At 38.5% G+C, this 26,100-nt stretch overlaps 1 protein-coding gene across 1 annotated transcript in view; it reads right to left on the bottom strand.

Moving 5' to 3' along the window:
* LOC132105852 (voltage-dependent L-type calcium channel subunit alpha-1C-like) overlaps window positions 1-26,100 on the bottom strand; it is a 151,463-nt gene that overhangs the window by 14,774 nt on the left and 110,589 nt on the right. The window contains exons 4-30 of the mRNA XM_059511300.1: window positions 25,700-25,839; window positions 24,669-24,808; window positions 23,922-24,083; window positions 23,637-23,839; window positions 21,974-22,077; window positions 14,287-14,459; window positions 10,957-11,047; window positions 10,259-10,285; window positions 9,708-9,868; window positions 9,230-9,455; window positions 8,787-8,988; window positions 8,587-8,707; window positions 8,378-8,492; window positions 7,995-8,115; window positions 7,456-7,525; window positions 7,031-7,166; window positions 6,771-6,900; window positions 6,618-6,677; window positions 6,372-6,478; window positions 5,520-5,607; window positions 5,297-5,404; window positions 5,076-5,128; window positions 4,825-4,971; window positions 4,055-4,256; window positions 3,787-3,945; window positions 3,593-3,703; window positions 2,670-2,753 (exon numbers count right to left, since the gene is read on the bottom strand). Coding sequence (XP_059367283.1) covers window positions 2,670-2,753; window positions 3,593-3,703; window positions 3,787-3,945; window positions 4,055-4,256; window positions 4,825-4,971; window positions 5,076-5,128; window positions 5,297-5,404; window positions 5,520-5,607; window positions 6,372-6,478; window positions 6,618-6,677; window positions 6,771-6,900; window positions 7,031-7,166; window positions 7,456-7,525; window positions 7,995-8,115; window positions 8,378-8,492; window positions 8,587-8,707; window positions 8,787-8,988; window positions 9,230-9,455; window positions 9,708-9,868; window positions 10,259-10,285; window positions 10,957-11,047; window positions 14,287-14,459; window positions 21,974-22,077; window positions 23,637-23,839; window positions 23,922-24,083; window positions 24,669-24,808; window positions 25,700-25,839 — 3,441 coding nt within the window. The remainder of the gene's footprint in view (window positions 1-2,669; window positions 2,754-3,592; window positions 3,704-3,786; window positions 3,946-4,054; window positions 4,257-4,824; window positions 4,972-5,075; window positions 5,129-5,296; window positions 5,405-5,519; window positions 5,608-6,371; window positions 6,479-6,617; window positions 6,678-6,770; window positions 6,901-7,030; window positions 7,167-7,455; window positions 7,526-7,994; window positions 8,116-8,377; window positions 8,493-8,586; window positions 8,708-8,786; window positions 8,989-9,229; window positions 9,456-9,707; window positions 9,869-10,258; window positions 10,286-10,956; window positions 11,048-14,286; window positions 14,460-21,973; window positions 22,078-23,636; window positions 23,840-23,921; window positions 24,084-24,668; window positions 24,809-25,699; window positions 25,840-26,100) is intronic.

The following is a 26,100-nucleotide window of genomic DNA, read 5'->3' as shown; positions in this document are numbered from 1 at the left end:
GCTTAATTGTCATGAAAATATTATATATATATATATATATATATATAAAATATACATATATATTATTTATTAGATAATATTTTTTTATTATAATTAAGCACTTTTAAACTCACTTCCCTCACCTATGAGAAAAAATAAATAAATACATAAATATCATGTATTCTAAATAATTTATTAATGTAGAAGTATAAATCATTTGCGCTGTATTGCATCATTAGTACTTTGTGAGCTGATTTTCTGATGAAAATTTATATTAATTAATATGCAAATGTTTTCTTACAAAACATAATTTCATGAGATCACCTTGTTAGTCAATAGAAGTTACTTGAATACATCATAACTGGCTTAGCCAATTAAGCTCGGTGGTTGTTGTCCTGTCAGCCAGTCAAGAGCTAATGAAACAGGGAGCAGGCATACCAAGAATGCTGTGCGGGTGTAAGAAAGAAAGAGAGAAGAGACAGAGGGAAAACACTGAAAAAAGGGAGGAAAATGCAGAACAGAGAGACAGAAAAGAAGAGGCATTCAAAGAGAAGGATGCAATGTGGCATCGTCAGCAAGACAGAGCTGGCAAACACTCCCATCTCTCCACCCCCTGCTTCTGTCCAATCAGACGGCGCGAATCAGAGAGCGCCTCCAACAGGCAGGGAGGACAACGCACTGAGAGGAGCAGAGCGGCCTCAGGGGGAGGAGGGGTGACATTAACGCTTTTCTAAGGGAGAACAGAGTCGTCGAGTTCTACACTAATCTCTGTGTAGCACTGAGAGGAGGGACTGGCTATCAGCACGGATTCATCAGTTTCATTTCAGATCACTAATCAGATCGATTAACGGGTTAATGGATCATGAGAAAAAAAAGTGCTCAGAGTTTTCTCAAAGGAAAGGAAAGCGGGGAACAAAAAGAAATCAATCCAAACACAATGCTGGGTCAAAGGTCATGCATTCAGATCAAATCAGATGCTGGATGAAGAGAAAACTCCAACCAAATCAAACCCAGTCAGTGCTGAAATGGATGTGTATAGCAAAACAAGGGGTATATCTCCAGCATAACTGCTGTCAATCATAAACAACCTTCATTCACACATTTTGATCAGAGAGCCCAAATCATGAATGAACACTTACATGGAGCTGTAGTCTTGTATCTGAAATACACTATTCAAATGTTTGGAGGCAGTCAGATTGATTGATTGATTGATTGATTGATTGATTGATTGATTGATTGAAATGTATCTTTGTTTACACAAAAATATTAAGCAGCACAGCTGTTTCTAGCATTGATTTAAAAAAATTTTACTTCACCAGCCAATCAGCATATTATAATGATTTCTAAAGGATCGTGTGAAACTGAAGACTGGTGTAATAACTGCTGAAAATTCAGCTTTGCATCACAGGAAAATATATTCAAATAGAAAACTGTTTTATTCTAAAGTGCGACAATACATTTACAATATTACAGTTTTTTACTGTATATTTTAAATGGCCTTGTTGTGCAAAAGACTGTCAAAAACAATACACATTTTATTGTCCCTAAACTTTGAAAAAGTCATTTTTAAAAGTACCTTTTACATCAAAACACTGACAAAGTGGCAAGTCTGCCACATATTAATGAACTATAGATCTAAAAATGAATCTAAAGATGCATTTCCACAGCATGCATAACACACAGATATGAAATACAAGTTTCTTCTCAAGAGAATCTGGGCTCTTCTTTCAAAATCAGTTTGAAGGTTTATGAATTGATTCAACAGTAAAGAAACATTTTAATGAGTTACCGGCAACATTGATAAGATTGATCTTAATGTAGTGATCCAAAACAATTTATCAGTCTATATTAACCGTAAAGCCGGAATATATCATCCTGAGTGCAATACAAGGACATTCATGCCTAGCCTAGGTGTGCGGGTGGAGGGTTAAAGCAACTCATCTTTGTTAGTGTGGGATGGTAAGGGGGGTGCAGGCAGGCAGATTGAGAGAGAGATTACTTACGTTAACCTCTGTGATGGCTATATCAACAACACTACCCACTACAATAAGGGCATCAAACGTGTTCCATGCATCAACAAAATAATGCTGGACGGAAAACAACAAATAAAAAAGAAATCAAAAAGAAAAGAAAAGGAGAGAGGAGAAAATAAGGAAGAAAACAGTTACACATGAACAATTAACTCACAGAAGACATAAGGAGAAATCATAAAATCAAATGGCGGGTGTGAGGAAATCAAAAACGAAATCAGAGAATCCCATGATGACCCGGGACCTGTCATGCTCCACAGCAGCAGTCAAACATCCATCAAAAGCACCCTGAAAAGAACGGCCAGGGGTCCTGGGTTAGTTCAGGTGTGACTGTTAGTTACAGCAAAACAACATACATCACGGCCTGGAGGATGAAAAGAAGCGCTCGCTCTCTCTCGTTCACGGGGCCTACCAAAAAACTCTCCTGTACGAACACTTTTTCTCCTGCCCTAAATAACCCTCTCACTGTCAGAGGGCGACCTGCCACAGCAGCTATCTTGCCATCGGAACAGGAAATGAAGAGTTGGAGGAGACAGTAGGAGCAGAGAATGACAGGAAGCACAGGGGGAATGAAAGACAGAAGAGATGGACAGGAGAGCAAAAGAGAGAAAGGGAATTGGGAAGAGAGAGAGAGAGAGAGAGAGGTGGCGATGTACTTACGTTGATCTCACTCAGAATGACGTCTATAATGCTGCCAATTACGATGAGGAAGTCAAAAACATTCCAGGGGTCACTAAAGTAACCCTACACAGGACGAGGGGAAGGTGGGGGTGAGGGGTGAGAGAGGGCAGTTAGAGAGGCAGAAATGACCATCACTAGCACTGCCGTACCCATGATGCATGAGCACAGTAAACCCACAATGCATCTTGTTAGCCAAACACCATTCAGAACAACTATGGACTTTCAGGAAATTACTGATCAAATCTGTTCATTTGTGTCAATGCTCTCATTTACAAGGAAAAGATGGTTTTCGAGGGACAGCGGATGGCATCTCTACCGACACCATCTTTACGATATCTGATTTGTGTTTTATAGAGCGGGAAAACCTTTAATGGACTGGAAATGGCTGCCAAGTTATGCAAGAAATAAAACTCTTTAAACACTAACTGATGGAATTAACGTCTTAAAGCAGGCGATGAAACTCATCTCTGAAGAAGAGCTAGAGAGAGACTGTCATTTTACGCTAGATTCACTTCAGTCCTCGTCTGGGGCAAAACTAGTGACTAAAACATTTCAGGTCAAAAACTAAGGTTAAATAAGTGAGACGTTGACATTTGTGAAGATAAGCAGAGTGTTATCTGCTGTAAACAAACAAAAACCGGAATAGAAAACATTTAGCCTGGAGGACAGCTGTAAAATGTGTTAGTTAAACAGCACACGATTCAAAACACTCTTAAGAAAGTACTGTAGAGTGCATGCTGGGACTTAAATTTTAAGAATAGCTTATAGTCTAATCATCTTTTAATATAATATACAATTTCATTTTAAAGACTTCAAGAAAGTTCCTCTACACAAACGTCTAATAGTAGAAAGATTTGGAATAAAAATCAGCTTTGCTCATATAATAAACATGCATGGCGTACCCTGGGTTTGAAGGCGATGAGTTTGAGGATCATTTCCACAGTGAAGAGGCCGGTGAACAACATATTGAGGATATTCATGGCTTTGCTGAAGGACTGAGATTGGCCATGATGCTGCAAACACATAAATTATTCAAAAAGATTTGATTTGTGTATTCGAGTATATGCGTATTAATTCAGTTATTGAGCATACTGACCTGCATGGCCAGGCAGATGGTGTTGAGAAGGATGAGGGTGAACATCAGGTACTCAAAGTAGGTGGAGTTCACCACGTACCACACCTTGTACTGATACGGGTTCTTGGGGATGTACCTGCGCAGGGGACGGGCCTTCAGGGCATATTCCACACACTGGCGCTGTACACACACACACACACACACACACACAGAAAAGTATGGAGATGTAATTAGAGTTAGGCTTTTAAACGATCTCTGTTTTCCTGTAGAGATATTGTCATCAGTCTACCTGGTTCTTGTCCAGCTCACAGTTTTTGTACTCTTGCTCTCCCTGCTCCTGAAATGTCACAATGACGAAACCTACGAATATGTTCATCATGAAGAAGGCGATGATGATGATGTAGATGATGAAGAATATAGAGATGATCACACGGTAGTTGTAGACTGGGCCAACATCCTCGGTATGGGAGTCGATGGCTCTGTAGAGGAGCCTGTGGGAGAACAGAGAGCTTCTTGTCAGTGTTTTGAACATTTATTTAAAGTCATATTTAAGGAGACCGTTTGATATTAGCTTTTAAAAACAGTTATTCATTCATTCAGCAGTTTCAGCAGGGATGCATTAAACTGATCAAAAGTGACAGGAAAGACACTTAGGAATATATTTCATGTCAGAAATGAATATATGAATGTATGTTCATTTATATTTAAAACCGTTTCCACAAAAATATGAACAAGAAATGTTTCATTAGCACAAAATCAGCATATTAGAACTATTTCTGAAGAATCGTAAGACACTGAAGACTGGAGTAATAATGTTGACAAATCTGATTTGCCAAAACAATCATATATTTTAAAATATATTGCAATATAAAACAGTTCAGTAAAATGTTATAACATTTCACTATATTACTTGTATTTTTAATCAAATAAATGCAGTCTTGGTGAGCATTAGAAACTTATTTTATTCTAAAAAAATAAAAAATCATAACATTAAACTTATGAAACTCATGTGTAAGAAGTATGTGTGTGAGCAAGTTTGAGTGTGTTTGTGTATCGCACCCTGGCCAACCCTCAAAAGTGGACACGGCAAACAGAGCCATCATGCCCTGCAGGACATCATCAAAGTTGAAGTCACTGTTCTCCCATGAACGCTGTGCTTTCTCTGGCTTCCCAACATTCCCGTCTTTGTATAATATATAGGACCCCCTGTAATACACATACAGAGTGCACACACATACACATATGAACAAGTTGTTTTTTTCCCATAAATGTTACTGTATTTTTTATTTTCCAAAGGCAAAGGGAGTTACCGGCATTCGGCATGTGTCTGTTTAGAGGTGTCTGTGCAGTAGAAGAATTTGCCCTAGAAAACAAACACCAGTTTACACACATGAACATTTTACAACAGCACATACAATGCCACCGGACTAAAAATTCAATTCATATATTCTATAGAGATTTTTAGCAGTGATGTATAACCCTGTCACTGTTTTGCTCAGTTAAGTATGCATTGTGAGACAGCACAACTTACCTTGAAAAGCTGAACACCAATACAGGCAAACATGAACTGCAGCAAAGTGGTGACGATGACGATGTTCCCGATGGTACGGATGGCTACAAACACACACTGGACCACATGCTGTGGACGCAAACACAGCTCTCATTTAAAACAACATCACACTGAATGGCAAGTGTAGGTCAGACTCATCTGAACAGTTTTTTGGGTGATTTTGTTTTGTGAATGAGAGACTCACTTTGAGGCCCTTGGCTCTGTTGATTGCTCTCAGGGGCCTCAACACCCTCAGCACTCTGAGAATCTTCACTACATTAATGGCACTTGACCTGTGAATCACAGCACAGTTTGGCACCACCAATCAGAACGGCTAATTACTGATCACGTGACAACACTATCCAGAGAAGCAGATGCCCACGGACAGCAGTGGAGTTTGGATACATTTGAGTAAACACACTAATGAAAAAAACAAATATATATGTTCACACCAAAGACTTTAAAAACTTTTTTTTATGATAAATTGTATCAATTATATATATATATATAGTATAACAGACAGCACCTGTTAATAATAATTGAGTATTATTTACATACCTTTATAGTATTTATTAATATATTATAGTATTTATTCATATTTGGATATTTATAACAATTTAGCTTTCATTTTTACATTTTACATTTCCATTTTATTTTTATTTTTAGTCATTTTGTTATGCGCTTTTTAAAATTATTGTAATTATTGTATTATAGAACATTTTAATAAATAATTATAAAAATGAAATATTTTTTTAAAAAGTTATAATATATAGTATAATAATAATATAGATATAATATAATATATAATATATATAATATAATTCATATAATATATATATATATTTTTTTACAGTTTTACACACACACACACACACACAAATATATATATATATATATATGAATTTTTTTAATTGTTGTAGTTGTAGTTAACAATAGCAAAACTGAGTTGGTGGACATACATAGAATTTGATTGGACATTAGTATCAATAAGGGTGCCGCTGAATATGTTGTGACATGAGAAGCAGTAGTACTAGTTAGTTTGGCAAAAGATACTTACTGAATTCCAGAGGAGATCAGAGACACACTGACCACCACCAGATCCAAAATATTAAAATAATTCCGACAAAATGAACCCTTATGTAGGAATGCTCCATACGCTGTCATCTGAGAGGAACAGTGGACAAATGGAGAGTCAGTGAGGAATTGGATGAGTATGAAAGAAACACAGAGAGGGCTGTAGTAGGAAAGATATTATTAGCATGAAATGAACTGGGACACTTGGACCTTTAAAATGTACATTTACCTTTAATATGATCTCTATGGTGAAGATTCCTGTAAACACATAATCTGCATAGCCTAGAATCTAGCAGAGGAAAAGAAAGACACGCACATATCAAAGCCTCATAACAGCAGCGCTACAAATGTGACGGACATGTCAGTGTGTGTTTGTGTGTACCTGATTCCTGAATGAGTCATTATTCACTGGGTCCTCCGCTGCCAGTGAAATACTGCTCAGCAGTATAAAGAACAGGATTAAATTGGTGAAGATGTTATGGTTTACAATCTTATGACACAAAACCCTGAACCTACAGAAGAGAGAGAGAGCGGAGAAAATGGGTTTTTTGAGAAAGAGTTTTGGATCTTGAAAACATACTAAATAACATAACCCACTGATGTGGAAATCAAGGTCTGTAAGTGTGTATGTGGTTTTCATACTTGTTAGAGGAGCTGAAAATAAAGAAAGCTTTGGCTTCTGGCATGGGGGCAGCTTTCTCCTTCAGCTGAATGTCGGAGAGCGGACGTGGACGAGGACCTACTTGCATCTCTGGCTCCTCCTCGTCCTCCTCTCCTGCTGAAAAGAACAAACAAGAGAGACTTTTTCGGAAAGAATTCCACACATCATCCCTCAACATTTCCACATTACTGTAAAAAAAAGTGAAGATTACACAGAGCAGGAAATGTGTTGAACTTGGGAGAATTCAACAAGGGTAAAAAGAAGGATCTTTGCTCAACTGAAAAACTATCCACATGGAGTGCTCCCAGAGCTGAATAAAACAGGCCTGGGCTCTTCTGTGGAATTGCTTTTGACTGTTTCTTCAGTTTTTTTAATGACATGTTTTTAACACTTTCTCTTAACACACCTGGGAAATCGTTCACAGGATATGGATTCTTCTCCTCATTCTCCTCCCCTGTGTACTCATTGATGTTGATCTAAAATCAGAAGGCAAACCATAAAAAGCCATTTTAAAATATTTTTATATTTATTATAAATTAATAATATGCTTATAAATAAATAAATACTTATTTATAAGGTAATTAAAAATATGAATTTGCATCTTTAAATGTCTACGTATTTGTGTGTGGCCTATATTTTTATTTTCTCAATTACAGAAAACATTCATTTAAACAGTAGTGTCTTTTGTTTGATCATGTTTTTGTTGATACTCCATGCTGTGTAGCTCATTTGCAATTATATTCACATGAATATGATCACATGAAATTATAGATGATCTGTGGATTATGATTATGAGTTGAAACCAACTCTTATGGTAACAACTCTTAATTATGATTATGAGTTGACACATTCTGGGGACACCTGAGATTTATATTACATCTTGTAAAAATGGGGCATAATAGGCGCCCTTTAATCTGTGTTTCTATGTGGCCTCTTGATAGTGACCTTAGTGGCAGTTGGCGTCTCTCCATCAGAAGTGATGGATTTTAGTTCAATCTTTTCCTCTTTCTTTTCATCCTCCAGAGGTGGTTTCTCAGAGTCCTGACGCTTCTCTGGACTGGCCGTTCTGTAAGACAGAAATTGCATCATAAATGTGTCCGTGTGCAGCTTTACGGTCCCACTAAGCACCTGTATTTACAGCTCTTCAGAGGGGCAAAAACACTTCTGTAAAATTATACTCAATTTTCTCAATGTTAAACTAATGAAGTCATAACTGATACACTTAATGAGCCCATTAAGCAGGGGGCAGGACATCTTCATAGGAAGGTTTTACAGGCCCTTAGACCGTCTCAAAGCATTGCATTCTTGTGAACTGTGAGTCACTGAACCTAGCCAGCTTCTTCCTCTCTTTCTCCTCCTCTTCCTCCTTCTGCGCTGATGTCAGACTCTCTGCGTCTGCCAGGTTGTCCACAGCAATGGCCAAGAAGACATTCAGGAGGATGTCTGTTTAGAGTTCAGGAGCTCAGGTTTTGATTAGTTTAATTATCAACTCTTTTATCAAAATCGTGTTGTGTTAAACAAGTTTTCTTTAGGATACAGTTTCCGCAGATGAAGAGGATGATGAAATAAATGCAGACAAGCATGCCAGGAAAGGAGGGTCCACCGTACGCCATGATCCCATCATACATCACAGAGTTCCAGTCCTCTCCGGTCAAAATCTACAACCACAAAATCAAACAGGGGTCAGGTTTGAAGACACAAGAAGAGTGCGTGCTGTGGATCAGACTGTGGCAGAACCTGAAAGACGGTGAGGAGCGACTGGGGGAAGTTATCGAAGGTGCTGCGGCGCGTCTCATCAAAGTTGAACTTGCCACCAAAGAGCTGCATTCCAAGTAGACTGAAGATGATGATGAACAGGAAGAGCAGCAGAAGCAGGGACGCGATGGAGCGCACCGAGTTCAGCAGAGATGCCACCAGATTACTGAGAGAGTTCCAGTACCTGAGAGAGGACAGTCAGCATTAATACAGAGCCACACCCCACTGGTAACAAAACACACTCTTTAAAATAAAGTTAAATGACCCTCCCATAGACAGCAAGGGTCCTAAAACGAGTTCGAGTTAAAAAAATCTTAATTTGTGCTCCGAAGATGAATGAAGGTCTTACTGGTTTGGGACGACATGAGGGTGAGTAATTAATGACAGATTTATCATTTTTGGGTGAACTGTCCTTTAACACATACCTGGTGATCTTGAAGATGCGGAGCAGACGCACACAGCGCAGCACAGAGATGCCGAGGGGTGACATGACCTTTATTTCCACCAGGATAGTCTCCAGAATTCCACCACACACCACAAAACTGTCAAAGCGGTTAAAAAGGGAGACGAAATAGGCCTGTAGGCCCAGGCTGTACATCTTCAGCAGCATCTCACCAGTAAAAAGAGCCAGCAACACCTTATTGGCGATTTCTGTAAACACAGAAACAACACATCCATTCACTATGAAAATTATACAACACAGAAGAAATGAATACTTTAATTAGTACTTAAAATAATATGGGAGTCATAAAAGTAGCTTCGCCAAGGACAACTAATCAAAATATATAGTGCATCACACATACACTTTTATTAATATTTGACTGCTCAAGGATGCATTATTATACATTTCACTAGCAAAAGTATTGTATATTGAAATATATACACTATCTTAGAGTTGAGTACCTTGCACATTGGTGAGCCATTCTGGCTGCTGGTGGTGCTCAGAGGCAATGGTAAGTGTGTTCAAAAATACCAGGAAAATCACCAGCCAGTAGAACACATTTGACTTCACTGCTGCACGGCACGTGCGCCGACATAACCGATTCCATCGGCGTGAATATCGACTGCAAAACAAAGACAGAGAGAGAAATACAATATAAAACATTCAAAGTCTGTACGATCTGACACCATTCTTACCAGCCGGGATAAATATCCTTTCAGTATTCACCAAATGCACTTTCTGGAAACACAACAACTATGCGTGTTTGTACTGGCAGTGATTGAAAATGCTGCTGCTCTCAATTCTTTTGGCATCTGTAGCAAACAAATCTAACCTGAATAACACTGGCAGTCTGAACTCGTTAATGGATGTTCAGCCACTGATTCAGAGGGCAACCGTGATGATCAAAACACAACACTGGCATTGAAACACAACAAACACACAAACGCACACACATAAATGAAGAGCAGTATGAAAGGCAGCCTCGCCTTCAGACGGTATGTAATGTACTAACCTGAATTTGGATTTGGAGATCCTATTTCTGGAATGGAAAACAGAATGTATTATACATACAGAACAGACACAACATCATGAAGGACAGTGTTTCCACAGAGACAGCAGAACTGGGAGGGCAGTCAGGTGGGCCTGATCATACATCATCAACACTTCAGAGCACCCACATGATGATGAGCAGGAGCAACCGAGTGCCACCCACATATGATAGACAGATAGATAGATAGATAGATAGATAGATAGATAGATAGATAGATAGATAGATAGATAGATGACATATTCACCTTGTGATATGTAAATTAAACTGTTCATACGATTTAACTGTTCACAGATTTTTAATATCCGTGGGAATGTTACTTTTATGGCTGTGTATTTCATGAATGTTCCTGTCTGTGTTTGTGACATAAAACACTGATCACTAACAGGGCAAATAAGCTGGAAAACAGAGGACAGCAACAGATGCACAGAAAAAAAAAATGACACTGAAGATCACGGGAGCGCCAGGAGCCGCCCACTGAGCCCTGCTGACCTCACCAGCTCTCAACTTTACATCTCTGTAAATATCTGAATACTGGAAAGAGTAAGCCTGAAGCGAATTAAGCATGGAGGGAAATACAAATTAAGTAATTGAGGAATTAGAGGAGAAGAGATGATCAAGAAGGAGAGCAGGAGGAGGAACGGGATGCTGTGGAGACTTACGCCATGCGAGTACAGCAGGTCTCTCCCTCCATGTCTCCAGCTGGAGCATTATCAGTGTTTACTGACTCATTTTCACTGGCCGGCATACTCACTGCATGAGAGAGAGAGAGGGAAAGAGAGAGAGTGTGATGAATTACCAGTAAAAGATGATACTCATTGCTCATCAAAGGCTGGTTTCACACACACACAACAAACTGACTTTCAATCTCTAAAGGACCCTTACTTGAGCTTTTACACTGGCACACTAACAGCAGAAATGACCAGGATTCAAAATCAACACTTACCAATTGACAAATTTGAGTAAAAACTGGTCATGAGAAGTAAAATGTAGTTTTAACCTAATGCATATAACAGAACACATGAGTCTAACCATACCAATAATCTGAACCTTACTAAGTGAGATGACTGATTCAAAGACCGACAGCTGACTAAAGAAAAAAACATCTGCCATAACTTTTGCATTTATCCAAGGTGTCTATATTTTTTTTAACGCATGTAAGATATTCCTCACAGCAAGCCACCAAAAGAACACATTAGGAACCAAATTACAGTGTTTGTTCAGAATGTTTGTGACGGGTGCAGTTTTCCTGAGAAACAGGTTCCATTTTTTTGTATATGATGCTTCAAGAAACACAAAGCTGTTTTTTACTAATAAAAAAAGGCCTACATGACAAATTCAGGTGTTAGACCTGTCAAAACTATAATAAAGTCATAATATAAAAACATAAAACATGCAAAATTATTCCTTTTAAACAGATAGAAAGAAAAAGATAAGAATAATTAATTATATGTAAAGAAAGTTGTTACTGAGCCAGTTCTCATTAAATAGACAGTCTTGATGACAGCCAGCATATCCATGCTCAGATGTGAACTTTAATGTTTAATATGGACCATATGTGAAAATGTCTTCCCCAAAATGTGTTTGAAAAGAATCACATACCACATTTCATTAACACACACATATACTGTGCTTCATAGGTATTGAGTCTGTGAATGGATCTTAAATTAAACTAGACCTCAAACCAACAGAATTATAAAACACTTAATGATTTGGATGGGTTCATTCAGATTTCAAAACAAAAGCAAAGTTGGACAAATTTACCAAAATGCATCATGTAAAAACTAGGCTAATCTACCAATCAGCATGCAGGCCTACAGTTCCATCTCATTAACATGCACAAGGGGCGGGGTCAAGCAGGGTCTCTAAATTCCATGCTGCATTTTTATTGGCTTTGATCTTTTCCCCTAATTCTATTTCTTAATAAAAAATAAATAAATAAATTAACACATTATCATCCAGACTACACCACCCTTGGAAATGGGATTATGGGATTATGTTTGATCGGATATTCTGAGACAGGATTACAGATGTCAAACCGTGACATTACATCATCAGTATGCTGATGATGTCTCGTGTAAATTGATGCGTTTAAAATGAAATGAATATAACTCTTGTAATTCGTAATTAAGATAATAGACATAACGTAAACACTCTAAACAAATCTGAAGTAGATGGAAGTGAAGCAACATAAATCAGGAGGAAAAATGTCCACAATACTTTGCAATCTATTTCTATTAAGATCTCACAATGGCTGTTAAAGAAAAATCACAACCTCATAGTCAGAACCATCTGAACCGTGGTGTGCAAAGCAGAACTGTTTCTAACTAAGTAATCACATGCAGATCACACTGGAACAGGAGCATCATGAGTAACTAAAATTTGCTACAAAGCACCAGATTCTGATTCAAATACCTGGAGAAAAAACGACATGCTACAAGTCCAGATATTTCAAACAGAACAATGTATACCATCCCAAAAGAGCAGTGAGTCTAAATTTCAAACCTCTCAGATTTTCATGCTTATCATCATTCAGAAATCTAAAATACAGAGAACTAAGCAGGGAGACCCCATCACCCTCCATACCCAGATTGACCAGTCTGGGCGGGGAAGGATGGGTCGGGGTCAGTATTTAAAGGTCTTGTTGCACTTTTCCCATGCAGACGCAAAAGTAAACCGTGATTGCTATGGAGACGCACACGCCTTACGAAGCAGAGCTGCTTTTTTCTTCACCGCTCCATGGATGTACTGTAAACGATGAGTCTTCCCTGAAATCAACAGAGCGAGACTCAAACAGTCAGAGACAAACACAGTCAGAAAGAAAAAAAATGCCACCAGCCCTCTCTGTCCCGAATATTTATGTCTAAATAAGGCGGTCACAAAAAACTCAAGACACTTGACACTGAACAATTAACATTAAACATCACTGTTAACACAAAAAATACAAATAATCTGAAGTGCAGTTCTATTTTGAGCCACTAGATGTGCGTCAGCAAGTGGACTGCAGTATATCTCTATATATTGTCTGTGTGTGAAAGTGTTTTCCCATCTGATCTCAATTAGGGGCTAGACTGACAATACACAATCTCAGGCTCTGAAATACCAGAGTCAAAAATAAATCCAAACACACACACACACACACACACACACACACACACAATTCTCTATATATACTGTATATCCCTGAAGGGACTTCCCATTCACATTTATTATTCTTAATATAAACAAATTATACAACCCTAAGCCTAAAACTGGCATTTTAAACATCTTTTTCTATCTACTGTAGATTACTGTCTAGACGTTTTCTGAACCTTTTGTCCCTCACAAGGACGCTTGGTCTGCATTTGCTTGCTTCTAATTCCTAATATGGATAGCAAAACCTGCCCAAATACAAACACATTCAACGATCCATTTAAGTTTTGGATTGTGGTGAGTTTCTGATGGAGAACTCTCATCTGCAACTGAAACAATCCATAACATATCTGAATATTGTGTATACAGTAATAATTTACATCTGTCACAGCAAGCAAGTAGTCTTCGGTGCATGTTGGCAGCCAACCTCACATTCAATATTTAAGGTGAGTTGCTGTTTATTTTCAAATAGAAAATGGATACGGTTTTCATAATGACAATAAATATCATAAATGGGCATGTCAAACTAGCTAAAAGAAAAGTTTCTGTTTTTAGTGAACTTTACCCTTATTTACAACAGACTTATATATCATGCTTTGATCATGATTGAAGTGCCAGAGATAAAAGAGACAATATCTCATGTCATAACATGTCAGTATTTATAGATCTGGAAGTATTTTCAGACTAAGTATAAATTAAAACAATAGCAAAGTCCTAAAAGGTAACATTTCAATGTCCTCATTTGCATTTAAAACCAATTTATTACATTTGCATGGAAAACGCTTTTGCAAAACGTCTCAGATAACAAACTTAAGCAGATTAATTTGCCCCACCCTGGTGCTTCTCTGCTTCATACTTACGATTTCTAGGCTTGTCGTCGTCCAGTCCCTCGTCATCGTTCTCAGGGTCGATATCCTCCGCCTGCGTGATCCAGTCCAGGTAGCCCTTCAGATCCTCCTCCAGCTGCTGCTTCTCACGGAGCTTCTGGAAATCGCCACGAGCTTTGGCCTTTTCCCGCTCTTTAGAGAACTCTCTGAGAAATGGAAAGAGAGAGACTTCCTCTAAATATCCATCCCGTAAAAAATAAACCGACTGAATCAGAAAAAGTGTAAAAAAATTAAAATTAAAAAATATTTTTCAAGTGAAATTAAATATTAAAAACGCTTCTGTTAGGACACATACCATGATGGCCGAGAGAGCTCAACGCACTGCAAAGTTTATTTGCAGTGTATTTCTTTGTTTGGTTGTGTTGTGAGCATTTGCTATGCATTTGTTGTCTAATTGATGAAGTTGTTTTCTAAAATTGAAGGTGTTTTTTTTCTATTTGCAGTGCATTTCTTTGTTTGGTTGTGTTGTGAGCATTTTCAGTGCGCGTGTTGTCAAATTGATGAAGTTGTTTTCTTAATTTTTTTTCTATTTTCAGTGCGTTGAGCTCTCTCAGCCACCGTAACATACACTACACAGCTGTTCAAAAGTTTTTTATGCTCACCAAGGCTGCATTTCATACATTTTGTCAAAAATACAGCAAAAAATGGAAATGTTGTTAAATGATGTAATATATATATATATATATATATATATATATATATATATATACTCACCTAAAGGATTATTAGGAACACCTGTTCAATTTCTCATTAATGCAATTATCTAATCAACCAATCACATGGCATCACATCAGCATCGGGGACTTCAATGCTCATAGCACACTCTGGGGTTATGAAGCGAACAATCAAGATGGTGATGAAGTCGAAACCTGGCTTGAGTCGAAACACCTGACCCACAACGCTAAACAGCCAAAATCTTTCCATAGTGCCAGATGGAAACGAGGATATAACCCAGATCTTGTTTGCGTGAGCAGTGAACTAACATCGAGAGCTGTGAAAGCCGTCTTGGATCCTACCCCCCACATGCAACACCGGCCAATCACCATAACCATCCAATCTGTTCTCCAAGCAACTACCGTCCCCTTCCGCAGAAGGTTTAATCTGCGGAGGGCAGACTGGCTGTTGTTCCAACAGGAGATTGAAAACTCCATCTCCAGTATTCCACCACACCACAAAAACTACAACATGTTTATAGACTTGCTGAAAAGGTCAGCCAGGCGACATATACCAAGAGGATGTCAGGCCGAGTATATCTCCGGCTGTCTAATGAACTATTGAAAGCCTACCACGAGGCATATCATGAGGACCCTTTCTCCCCCACCACCACGGAACTCGGAGAGGCCCTGCTGAACAAAGTTGGGGAAGACCGAAGGCTAGCCTGGAAGGATCTGTTAGAAAATACCAACATGACCAACAACAGCAGGAAGGCATGGGCCACAATCCGCCACCTCGGTGAAGACCATACCACACCACCCACTCTCATAACAAGTCACAGCAAACGCAGTTGCAGCACAGCTGGTAGCAAACGGTCACAGCCAAAATCGGCGCAGACCCACAGGAGAATACCACCGGAAAGCGGTACCGATCCACCCACAACCAGCTAGTGCACTTACAAAGCCTTTCGATCCACAAGAACTGGAAGCTGCAATGAATATGCTGAAACCTGGGAAAGCAGCAGGAACCGACGATGTACTGACGGAAATGATACAGCACCTGGGACCTAAAGCAAAGACCTGGCTCTTAGAAATGATGAACTCATGCATGGCAGAGAAAATAACCCCACCGGCATGGAGAAAGGCCAAGATAGTTGCAATCCTCAAATCTGGAAAGGATCCATCATCCCCAAAGAGCTACAGACCAATTTAACTCCTTTGCACCACCTACAAGCTCTATGAGAGGCTATTACTCCAACGCCTTATGCCAGTTATAGACTCTAAGCTTACTAAAGATCAAGCTGGTTTCCACTCTGGTCGCTCTTGTGCTGGGCAGCTATTGAACCTCACCCAACATATTGAGGATGGCTTTGAGTATAAACTCATCACTGGAGCAGCTTTCATAGATTTTACTGCTGCCTATGATACAGTCCAGCACCGCACCATGATTAGGAAACTTTTTGACATGACTGGTGAACTCGACCTGTGCCAAATCATCAAAAGCCTCCTTAACAACAGGCGCTTCTTTGTCCAATTAAATGAGAAGAAGAGCAAATGGAAAGCCCAAAAAAACGGCCTACCACAAGGCAGTGTACTGGCCCCCCTCCTTTTCAACATCTACACTAATGACCAACCACTTCATTCACAATGCCGCCACTTTATTTATGCGGACGCTCTCTGCATCACCACCCAACAGGAGAACTTCCAGAAGATTGAGGATGTCCTGGAAAATGCCCTCCAAGAGATGACAACCTACTACAAAAACAACCACCTGAAACCCAACCCATCAAAAACTCAATTATGCAGTTTTCATCTCAAAAAGATGAGATGCGAAAAAAGAACTGAGCATATCATGGGATGGCCACAAACTCTCCAACCACCCTCACCCTGTGTACCTGGGAGTCACACTCGACAGGACACTCTCTTTCAAAACTCACCTCCAGAACACCAAAGCCAAGATCAACACTCGCAATAACATTCTGCGTAAACTGGTAAACTCAAAATGGGGTGCCGATCCATCAACCATCCGCGCAACTGCCCTAGCCCTGTGCTTCTCTACAGCTGAATACGCATGCTCAAGCTGGAGCCGCTCCCACCATACCAAACTGATTGACACAGCCCTCAACGACACCTGCCGCATTATCACGGGTTGTATAAAGTCAACGTCAGTCCCGTGCCTCTATGCTCTGGCCGGCATTGCCCCCCCCTAACATCAGACGATCCATCATCGCCCAAGACGAGCGGAAAGCACAGGAGTTTGACACCAGGCACCCCTTGCATGGACACATAGCACCCCCACCCCGTTTGAAATTGAGAGCCACTTCTCCAGACAACCAAAGAAATAGCAAAGACCAACATTTGGAAAGATGACTGGAACCAGCTAACTACACAAGCCCAGGATTGGATGGAGAGAGGAATCACCCCGACTGAATGTCTCGCTAGCGGGCACGACCTCCCATGGCTAACCTGGAAGACCCTCAACAGACTACGAGTGGAACAGGGGAGGTGCAAAGCACTTATAAAAACTTGGAACCACCAGACAGACGACACATGTAACTGTGGAGCAGTTCAGACAATGTCTCACCTACTGGAGTGTGAAAATGCCCCCCAGTGCAGCCCCCAGGATCTGGCTGAACCGACTCCATCAGCTGTGACCTGCGCCAGATACTGGCAGAACGACATCTGAAATTGCAACGGATTCGAAGAAGAAGAATCACATGGCAGTTGCTTCAATGCATTTAGGGGTGTGGTCCTGGTCAAGACAATCTCCTGAACTCCAAACTGAATGTCAGAATGGGAAAGAAAGGTGATTTAAGCAATTTTGAGAGTGGCATGGTTGTTGGTGCCAGAGGGGCCGGTCTGAGTATTGTGTGAGTATCACAATCTGCTCAGTTACTGGGATTTTCACGCACAACCATTTCTAGGGTTTACAAAGAATGGTGTGAAAAGGGAAAAACATCCAGTATGTGGCAGTCCTGTGGGCGAAAAAGCCTTGTTGATGCTAGAGGTCAGAGGAGAATGGGCTGACTGATTCAAGCTGATAGAAGAGCAACTTTGACTGAAATAACCACTCTTTACAACATGCATTTGTGAAGCCACAACACGCACAACCTTGAGGCGGATGGGCTACAACAGCAGAAGACCCCACCGGGTACCACTCATCTCCACTACAAATAGGAAAAAGAGGCTACAATTTGGACGAGCTCACCAAAATTGGACAGTTGAAGACTGCAAAAATGTTGCCTGGTCTGATGAGTCTCAATTTCTGTTGAGACATTCAGATGGTAGAGTCAGAATTTGGCGTAAACAGAATGAGAATGGATCCATCATGCCTTGTTACCACTGTGCAGGCTGGTGGTGGTGGTGTAATGGTGTGGGGGATGATTTCTTGGCAAACTTTAGGCCCCTTAGTGCCAATTGGGCATTGTTTAAATGCCACGGCCTACGTGAGCATTGTTTCTGACCATGTCCATCCCTTTATGACCACCATGTACCCATCCTCTGATGGCTACTTCCAGCAGGATAATGCACCATGTCACAAAGCTCAAATCATTTCAAACTGGTTTCTTGAACATGACAATGAGTTCACTGTACTACAATGGCCCCCACAGTCACCAGATCTCAACACAATAGAGCATCTTTGGGATGTGGTGGAACAGGAGCTTCGTGCCCTGGATGTGCATCCCACAAATCTCTATAAACTGCAAGAGGCGAAAGGGGATCAAACACATTATTAGTATGGTGTTCCTAATAATCCTTTAGGTGAGTATATATATATCACAGTACAGTACAGACCAAAAGTTTGGAAACATTACTATTTTTAATGTTTTTGAAAGAAGTTTCTTCTGCTCATCAAGCCTGCATTTATTTGATCAAAAATACAGAAAAAACAGTAATATTGTGAAATATTATAACAACTTAAAATAATAGTTTTCTATTTGAATATACTTTAAAAAAAATTATTTATTCCTGTGATGCAAAGCTGAATTTTCAGCATCATTACTCCAGCCTTCAGTGTCACATGTAACATCCAGTCTATCACATGATCATTTAGAAATCATTCTAATATTCTGATTTATATTGAGTGTTGGAAACAGTTCTGCTGTCTAATATATTTGATGAATAAAAGGTTAAAAAGAACTGCATTTATTCAAAATAAAAAAAAATTCTAATAATATATTTTCTTTACTATCACTTTTTTATCAATTTAACACATCCTTGCTGAATAAAAGTATTGATTTTATTAAAAAAAAAGAAAAAAAATTACTGACCCCAAATTACTGACCAGTAGTGTATATTGTTATTACAAAATATTTATATTTTAAAAACATAGCTTCTTTTTTTTTTTTTTTTTACTTTTTATTCATCAAAGTATCCTAAAAAAGTATCACATGTTCTGAAAAAATATTAAGCAGCAGAACTGTTTCCAACTTTGATAATGAATCATCATATTAGAATGATTTCTAAAGGATCATGTGATAACGATCCTAAAAATTCAGCTTTGCATCACAGAAATAAATGATAATTTAAAGTATAATAAATTTAAAAAGAATTATTTTAAATTGTAATAATATATAACAATATTAAAATTTTTTCTGTATTTTTGATCAAATAAATGCAGGCTTGATGAGCATAAGAAACTTCTTTCAAAAACATTAAAAATAGTAACTTTTGGTCTGTACTATATATATATATATATATATATATATATATATATATATATATATATATATATATATATATATATATATATATATATATATATACACAACCCGAATTCCGGAAAAGTTGGGACGTTTTTTAAATTTTAATAAAATGAAAACTAAAGGAATTTCAAATCACATGAGCCAATATTTTATTCACAATAGAACATAGATAACGTAGCAAATGTTTAAACTGAGAAATTTTACACTTTTATCCACTTAATTAGCTCATTTAAAATTTAATGCCTGCTACAGGTCTCAAAAAAGTTGGCACGGGGGCAACAAATGGCTAAAAAAGCAAGCAGTTTTGAAAAGTTTCAGCTGGGAGAACATCTAGTGATTAATTAAGTTAATTGATATCAGGTCTGTAACATGATTAGCTATAAAAGCTTTGTCTTAGAGAAGCAGAGTCTCTCAGAAGTAAAGATGGGCAGAGGCTCTCCAATCTGTGAAAGACTGCGTAAAAAAATTGTGGAAAACTTTAAAAACAATGTTCCTCAACGTCAAATTGCAAAGGCTTTGCAAATCTCATCATCTACAGTGCATAACATCATCAAAAGATTCAGAGAAACTGGAGAAATCTCTGTGCGTAAGGGACAAGGCCGGAGACCTTTATTGGATGCCCGTGGTCTTCGGGCTCTCAGACGACACTGCATCACTCATCGGCATGATTGTGTCAATGACATTACTAAATGGGCCCAGGAATACTTTCAGAAACCACTGTCGGTAAACACAATCCGCCGTGCCATCAGCAGATGCCAACTAAAGCTCTATCATGCAAAAAGGAAGCCATATGTGAACATGGTCCAGAAGCGCCGTCGTGTCCTGTGGGCCAAGGCTCATTTAAAATGGACTATTTCAAAGTGGAATAGTGTTTTATGGTCAGACGAGTCCAAATTTGACATTCTTGTTGGAAATCACGGACGCCGTGTCCTCCGGGCTAAAGGGGAGGGAGACCTTCCATCATGTTATCAGCGTTCAGTTCAAAAGCCAGCATCTCTGATGGTATGGGGGTGCATAAGTGCATACGGTATGGGCAGCTTGCATGTTTTGGAAGGCTCTGTGAATGCTGAAAGGTATATAAAGGTTTTAGAGCAACATATGCTTCCCTCCAAACAACGTCTATTTCAGGGAAGGCCTTGTTTATTTCAGCAGGACAATGCAAAACCACATACTGCAGCTATAACAACAGCATGGCTTCGTCGTAGAAGAGTCCGGGTGCTAACCTGGCCTGCCTGCAGTCCAGATCTTTCACCTATGGAGAACATTTGGCGCATCATTAAACGAAAAATACGTCAAAGACGACCACGAACTCTTCAGCAGCTGGAAATCTATATAAGGCAAGAATGGGACCAAATTCCAACAGCAAAACTCCAGCAACTCATAGCCTCAATGCCAGACGTCTTCAAACTGTTTTGAAAAGAAAAGGAGATGCTACACCATGGTAAACATGCCCCGTCCCAACTATTTTGAGACCTGTAGCAGAAATCAAAATTGAAATGAGCTCATTTTGTGCATAAAATTGTAAACTTTCTCAGTTTAAACATTTGCTACGTTATCTATGTTCTATTGTGAATAAAATATTGGCTCATGTGATTTGAAAGTCTTTTAGTTTTCATTTTATTAAAATTTAAAAAACGTCCCAACTTTTCCGGAATTAGGGTTGTATATATATATACATTAAAAATCTTGCTGACCCCAAACTTTTGTACAGCAGTGTGTTTCTTGCGATAAACAGAGCAAGATATTCACTCACAACAAGACCATGAATGTGTATTTAAGGGAAAATGGGAAATAAAACACCTTTGACCCTTGTTTGTACTGACTTGTTTTAAACACAAAAAAGGATGATAAGGAAGATAACATATCTCTCTCACACACACTCCCTCCAAAGGAAAAAACTGAGTTAGAAATAAAGACGACGGAGAGAGAATGAATGAGTGACCCTTACCCGCTTAAAACCCCAAGAACCAAATTAAGAACAAAAAAGGAGCCAATGATGATTAAAGTGACAAAATAAAGCCATGGCCCGGAATTCCCTACAGCATCATTCACCTGGGAATGGAGGGAAGGATGGAGTATGGGGGAGAGAGGAATGGATGGATGGAGGGGTAGAGTTGTAGAGGGATGAATGAATGATTAGTATGTGTCTGCTGGACATGGGCAGTTCTACATAACCCCTCTCTGGCTCGCTCAATCCCAGTGCTTTAAGAAAGAAAACGTGTTTGATCAGAGTTCAGTCAGAGCTTGTTCTATTTTCCAAAAAAACCACACACACACACACTTTCAGCACACAATGCTTACCCGCTCAACACACCCAGAACCAGATTTAGAACGAAAAAGGATCCAAAGATGACCAGACTGACAAAATAGACCCACGGAAGCTCATAACCCATGGAATCCTGCATCTGAGATGAGGAGGGGACAGTTAGAAAAAAGAAAGAAGAGCAGAGCGCAGAGAAAGACAGTCAGCAAAAACGAGTACAGTGAACAGCACATGCTGGTCCCTCAGAAACCCAGAACATCAAGAAAACCCATGAAGCATAGAGCATATTCAACAGAAAGAAAGACAGAGAGAGACAGAGACGTTCAGCTGAGTCTGTTTGACTGTTTTAAAAGATGCCATCAGGAAAACTGTCAGTCACTTTAAGTATCTGGAAGAGTGCAGAGGACTGAGATACAGAAAGATGGGCTTTAGAGAGCAGCAGTGATCACACACAGAGGGCTCAACAGGATTTTTTTTTGTTAGTGAGCCGGCTCAATAGTTCTGGTTTTTACAAACGTTTTCAGTGGCTCCACCATATTAGAATGTTCAGTGTTTGCGTTTTTAATTTAATAAAAGTATTACAAATGTTATGGCTATAATGTAACTCCATAAATTCTTAAACACACTTTCACTAGAAAATTATGTTATATGATGCAAAATATTGGTTTGTTGTTTTCAGCACATTTTAACTAGGGCTGTCAAATGATTAATCATGATTAATCGCATTCAAAATAAAACTTTGTGTTTACAAAATATATGTGTGTGTATAAAAACATATGTATATAATTGATATTTTTTTTATATATAATTTCATATATGCTATTTTTCTTAAATATATTCACGCACGTGTGTATTTCTATAATAAATACACACAGTACACACACATACAGTATATTATGCAAATAAACTTTTATTTTGGATGCCAATCATGATTAATCACTTGATAGCCCTAATTTTAATTGTAATTTCTGCAAATTAAAAACATTATCACAATGAAGAATCAGCAGAATATTTTCAATATAAAACATCCAAAAATACAAAGGTTTAAATTTGCAAGGTATAAAAATGGACGTACAAAATCAATGAATGTTAAATTTTCAGTGGCAATGCAGCACTGAGCCGTAACATACAAACTACTCAACTAGTCAAAAAAATACATATAAAGATGCAATAAAACTAATAAATAAAGATCACAAAACTGGATGTGGATTCCTAATAGAATTTCTATTTTCATTTGGAACTAAGAAGGAAGACCCTATTAAATAATCCAAAATTCTCAAATTTTTTTCATTCTTTTTTGATTTTTACAGTTCTTTTGGGCATTGCATGATCTTTAACAGAATATGTACTTGTTTCATAATAATCGCTATACAAAATAATGACAATCACACTGGGATCTTTTAAAATACCCCCAAAATATATTTGAAACACTTTAAATGTTTTACATGGGTATTTTATCAATTCTACGTTCTAAAATAACTAGTTTTGTGTTAAACCCTACAAGAAAAATTCCCATTATGGTTACATTAGGATTCCCTTAAGAATTCGTTGCAAATTAGGAAAGCCTCCTCTTTTTAACTAAAGACACTGGGTGATACTCCTAACCCTACCTCATTCATGTGTCTTTTCTCAGTAAAGACACCATGTGTGCTTATATACTTATATTTTAGGTGTAGTGTGCCGTTATTGGAGCAGACTCACCCAGTACAGGACGTCAGTCCAGCCCTCCATCGTGATGCATTGAAACACAGTCAGCATGGCAAATGCAAAGTTATCAAAGTTCGTGATTCCATCATTTGGGCCCGCCCATCCCATCATGCATTGTGTTACGTTGGCCGGGGTGCAATGGCGTCCATGGGTAGTGCCTGGGGCGCAGGGGGCCGGCTTCTCTTCAGATATAGTACCTGAAAGAAAACAGGATTCTGTCAGTCGATCTGGAGCCAATGACTAGAACAAGGAAGGAACAAATACTCATAAAATCCTGACCTCTGTGTCCATCTTTGAAGAAAAAACAGGTTCTGTGCATCTTGCCCATGAAGAGCTCGAGGCCAATGATGGCATAAATAATGATGACAAACAGAACGAGCAGAGCGATGTGCAGGAGGGGAACCATGGCTTTAATGATGGAGTTCAGCACCACCTGTAAACCTGCAAGCACACAGGAAAGGAATCTGAAAAATACAGGAGATCATCACTTTTCTCAGGGATGGTTTTCTTTGTTTTGTGAGTGAAGCATTTATATTCTAACTGTTTATACTCTGAATATTATCGATAATAAAATGATAATGATCCTATTACGAAGCCAGAACAGCTAAAAACAAATGATGAATTACGGTATACTGTTTAAAAGTCATTATACTTTGGTGTTGAAAAAACATTTGCCTGCAGAATAAAGTGACTGCTTATTCAGAAGTATTCCAGAGGGACATATAATAACAACTAATGAATGTTCGCACTCTGGACAAAATTGGCAATCAGAAAGAAAATGGTTTTGCCTACACAACGATAAAATCTGTTCCTACACATGCTGGTAAGAATGGCTTAATAGAGTTTTGACTTCTGGATTTCTGGGTTGTGATTACTGATTCTCGAATCGTTTCAGATCCTCCTACAGGAAGGAAATGTATTTAAATTCATGTTCTCTCAGTTTCTCAGTCCTGACTCATGGACAACTTACTCAACAGTCTTCAGATGAGTGTGTGTGTGTGTGTGTGTGTGTGTGTGTGTACTCACTAGGTACTCCAGATACTAGTCTCAGAGGTCTTAACACTCTAAAGGCTCGCAGGGCTTTTACATCAAACCCTGCAGCCTTGCCTCCCATTGAAGTCCCACCATCCCCTTTAGTGGCCTGCTCTAATATTGCACTGAAGAGCCTGAAAGAGAGATGGAAAGAGGACGTTATTGCCTAATTTTTATCAATTATCATTCAGATTAAAACATCCTTTAACTAAGCAGTCTTGACTTTTCCCTGGTTGCAGCAAATGCAAATCATGGGGAAAAAAAGTTTTTTAAACATACAGTTATTTGGGGGGAATTTACTATTTTCTTTTGAAAGTTAACGCTACTTTGAAACACTATCATGCAACATTTACATACTGTACCAACCAATATTAAAATTATATTTGAAAATAACAAAATATTCTAGCCATTTTAGCAATTAGTTATACTAATTATTCAATGCAAATAAAATAAAGCCTAATGAATAAATAATTAGATATTTTTTGTCTCTTTAGAAAAGTTTTTTTTAGAGATAGTTCATTTGTATTTTTTATAATTTATTTTTATTTTATATATTTAGAATTTTATAAACCATTTTATGTTCCATGAACATAATTTCATATTTAAAACAATACATTTCATAACACCTTTGGTTACAATTTATTTTAAGGTGTCCTTGTTACAGTGTAATTATTTGAAGTACTGTGGAACATTAATTAACTACATGTACTTACTATATGGTTAGGGTTAGGGTTAGGATTAGGGTTCGGCCTAGAGTTACTTACACACAATTATGCATAATTTATTGTTTTTATAATAGTAAGTGCATGTAGCATGTGTAACAAGGACACCGTAAAATAAAGTTTTACCCCCTATATCAGCAATTTCAGCTTCTGTGCAAACACAAAAAAGCTGTACGCTGACACCCAACAAAAAGCCTTCTTCTCTATTAAAGTGTGTGACCTCTCAGATCATTCAAACTATGATAACTATATCACTTCCTCACATATGTTCCCATGTCTCGGGAGTTACTGCAGGTTACTCACCCAACCACCACGATGATGAAATCCAACAAGTTCCAGCCGTTCCGAAGGTATGCATTAGGGTGCCACAGCAGCCCGTATGCAATAACTTTCAGAAATGCTTCCACCGTAAAAATGATCAGAAAGAGATACTCCACCCGTTCCTAGACAGACAAAACAGAGACAAAGAGGATATTAGTTCTCTAATTGCATCAGCTCTAATATCTTTAAGCATAAAGCTGCTCAAAGCTCTAAAAATGTACTGAGCCATTTGTCTGGATGACATTTTATTACAGATCAGGCCTATCAGAAAAGAACAGATATCACACACACAAACACATAGAATGTCGGTGCACCAGAGACACCGTGTTCGAGTGGATTATAGAGCAGAAACGCTGCGTCTGTAAATGCCAGATGAATTTCAA

This window comes from Carassius carassius, chromosome 26, assembly GCF_963082965.1.
Source record: "Carassius carassius chromosome 26, fCarCar2.1, whole genome shotgun sequence".
NCBI classification, from domain to species: Eukaryota; Metazoa; Chordata; class Actinopteri; order Cypriniformes; family Cyprinidae; genus Carassius; species Carassius carassius.
This window is presented reverse-complemented; position numbering and strand designations above follow the sequence as displayed.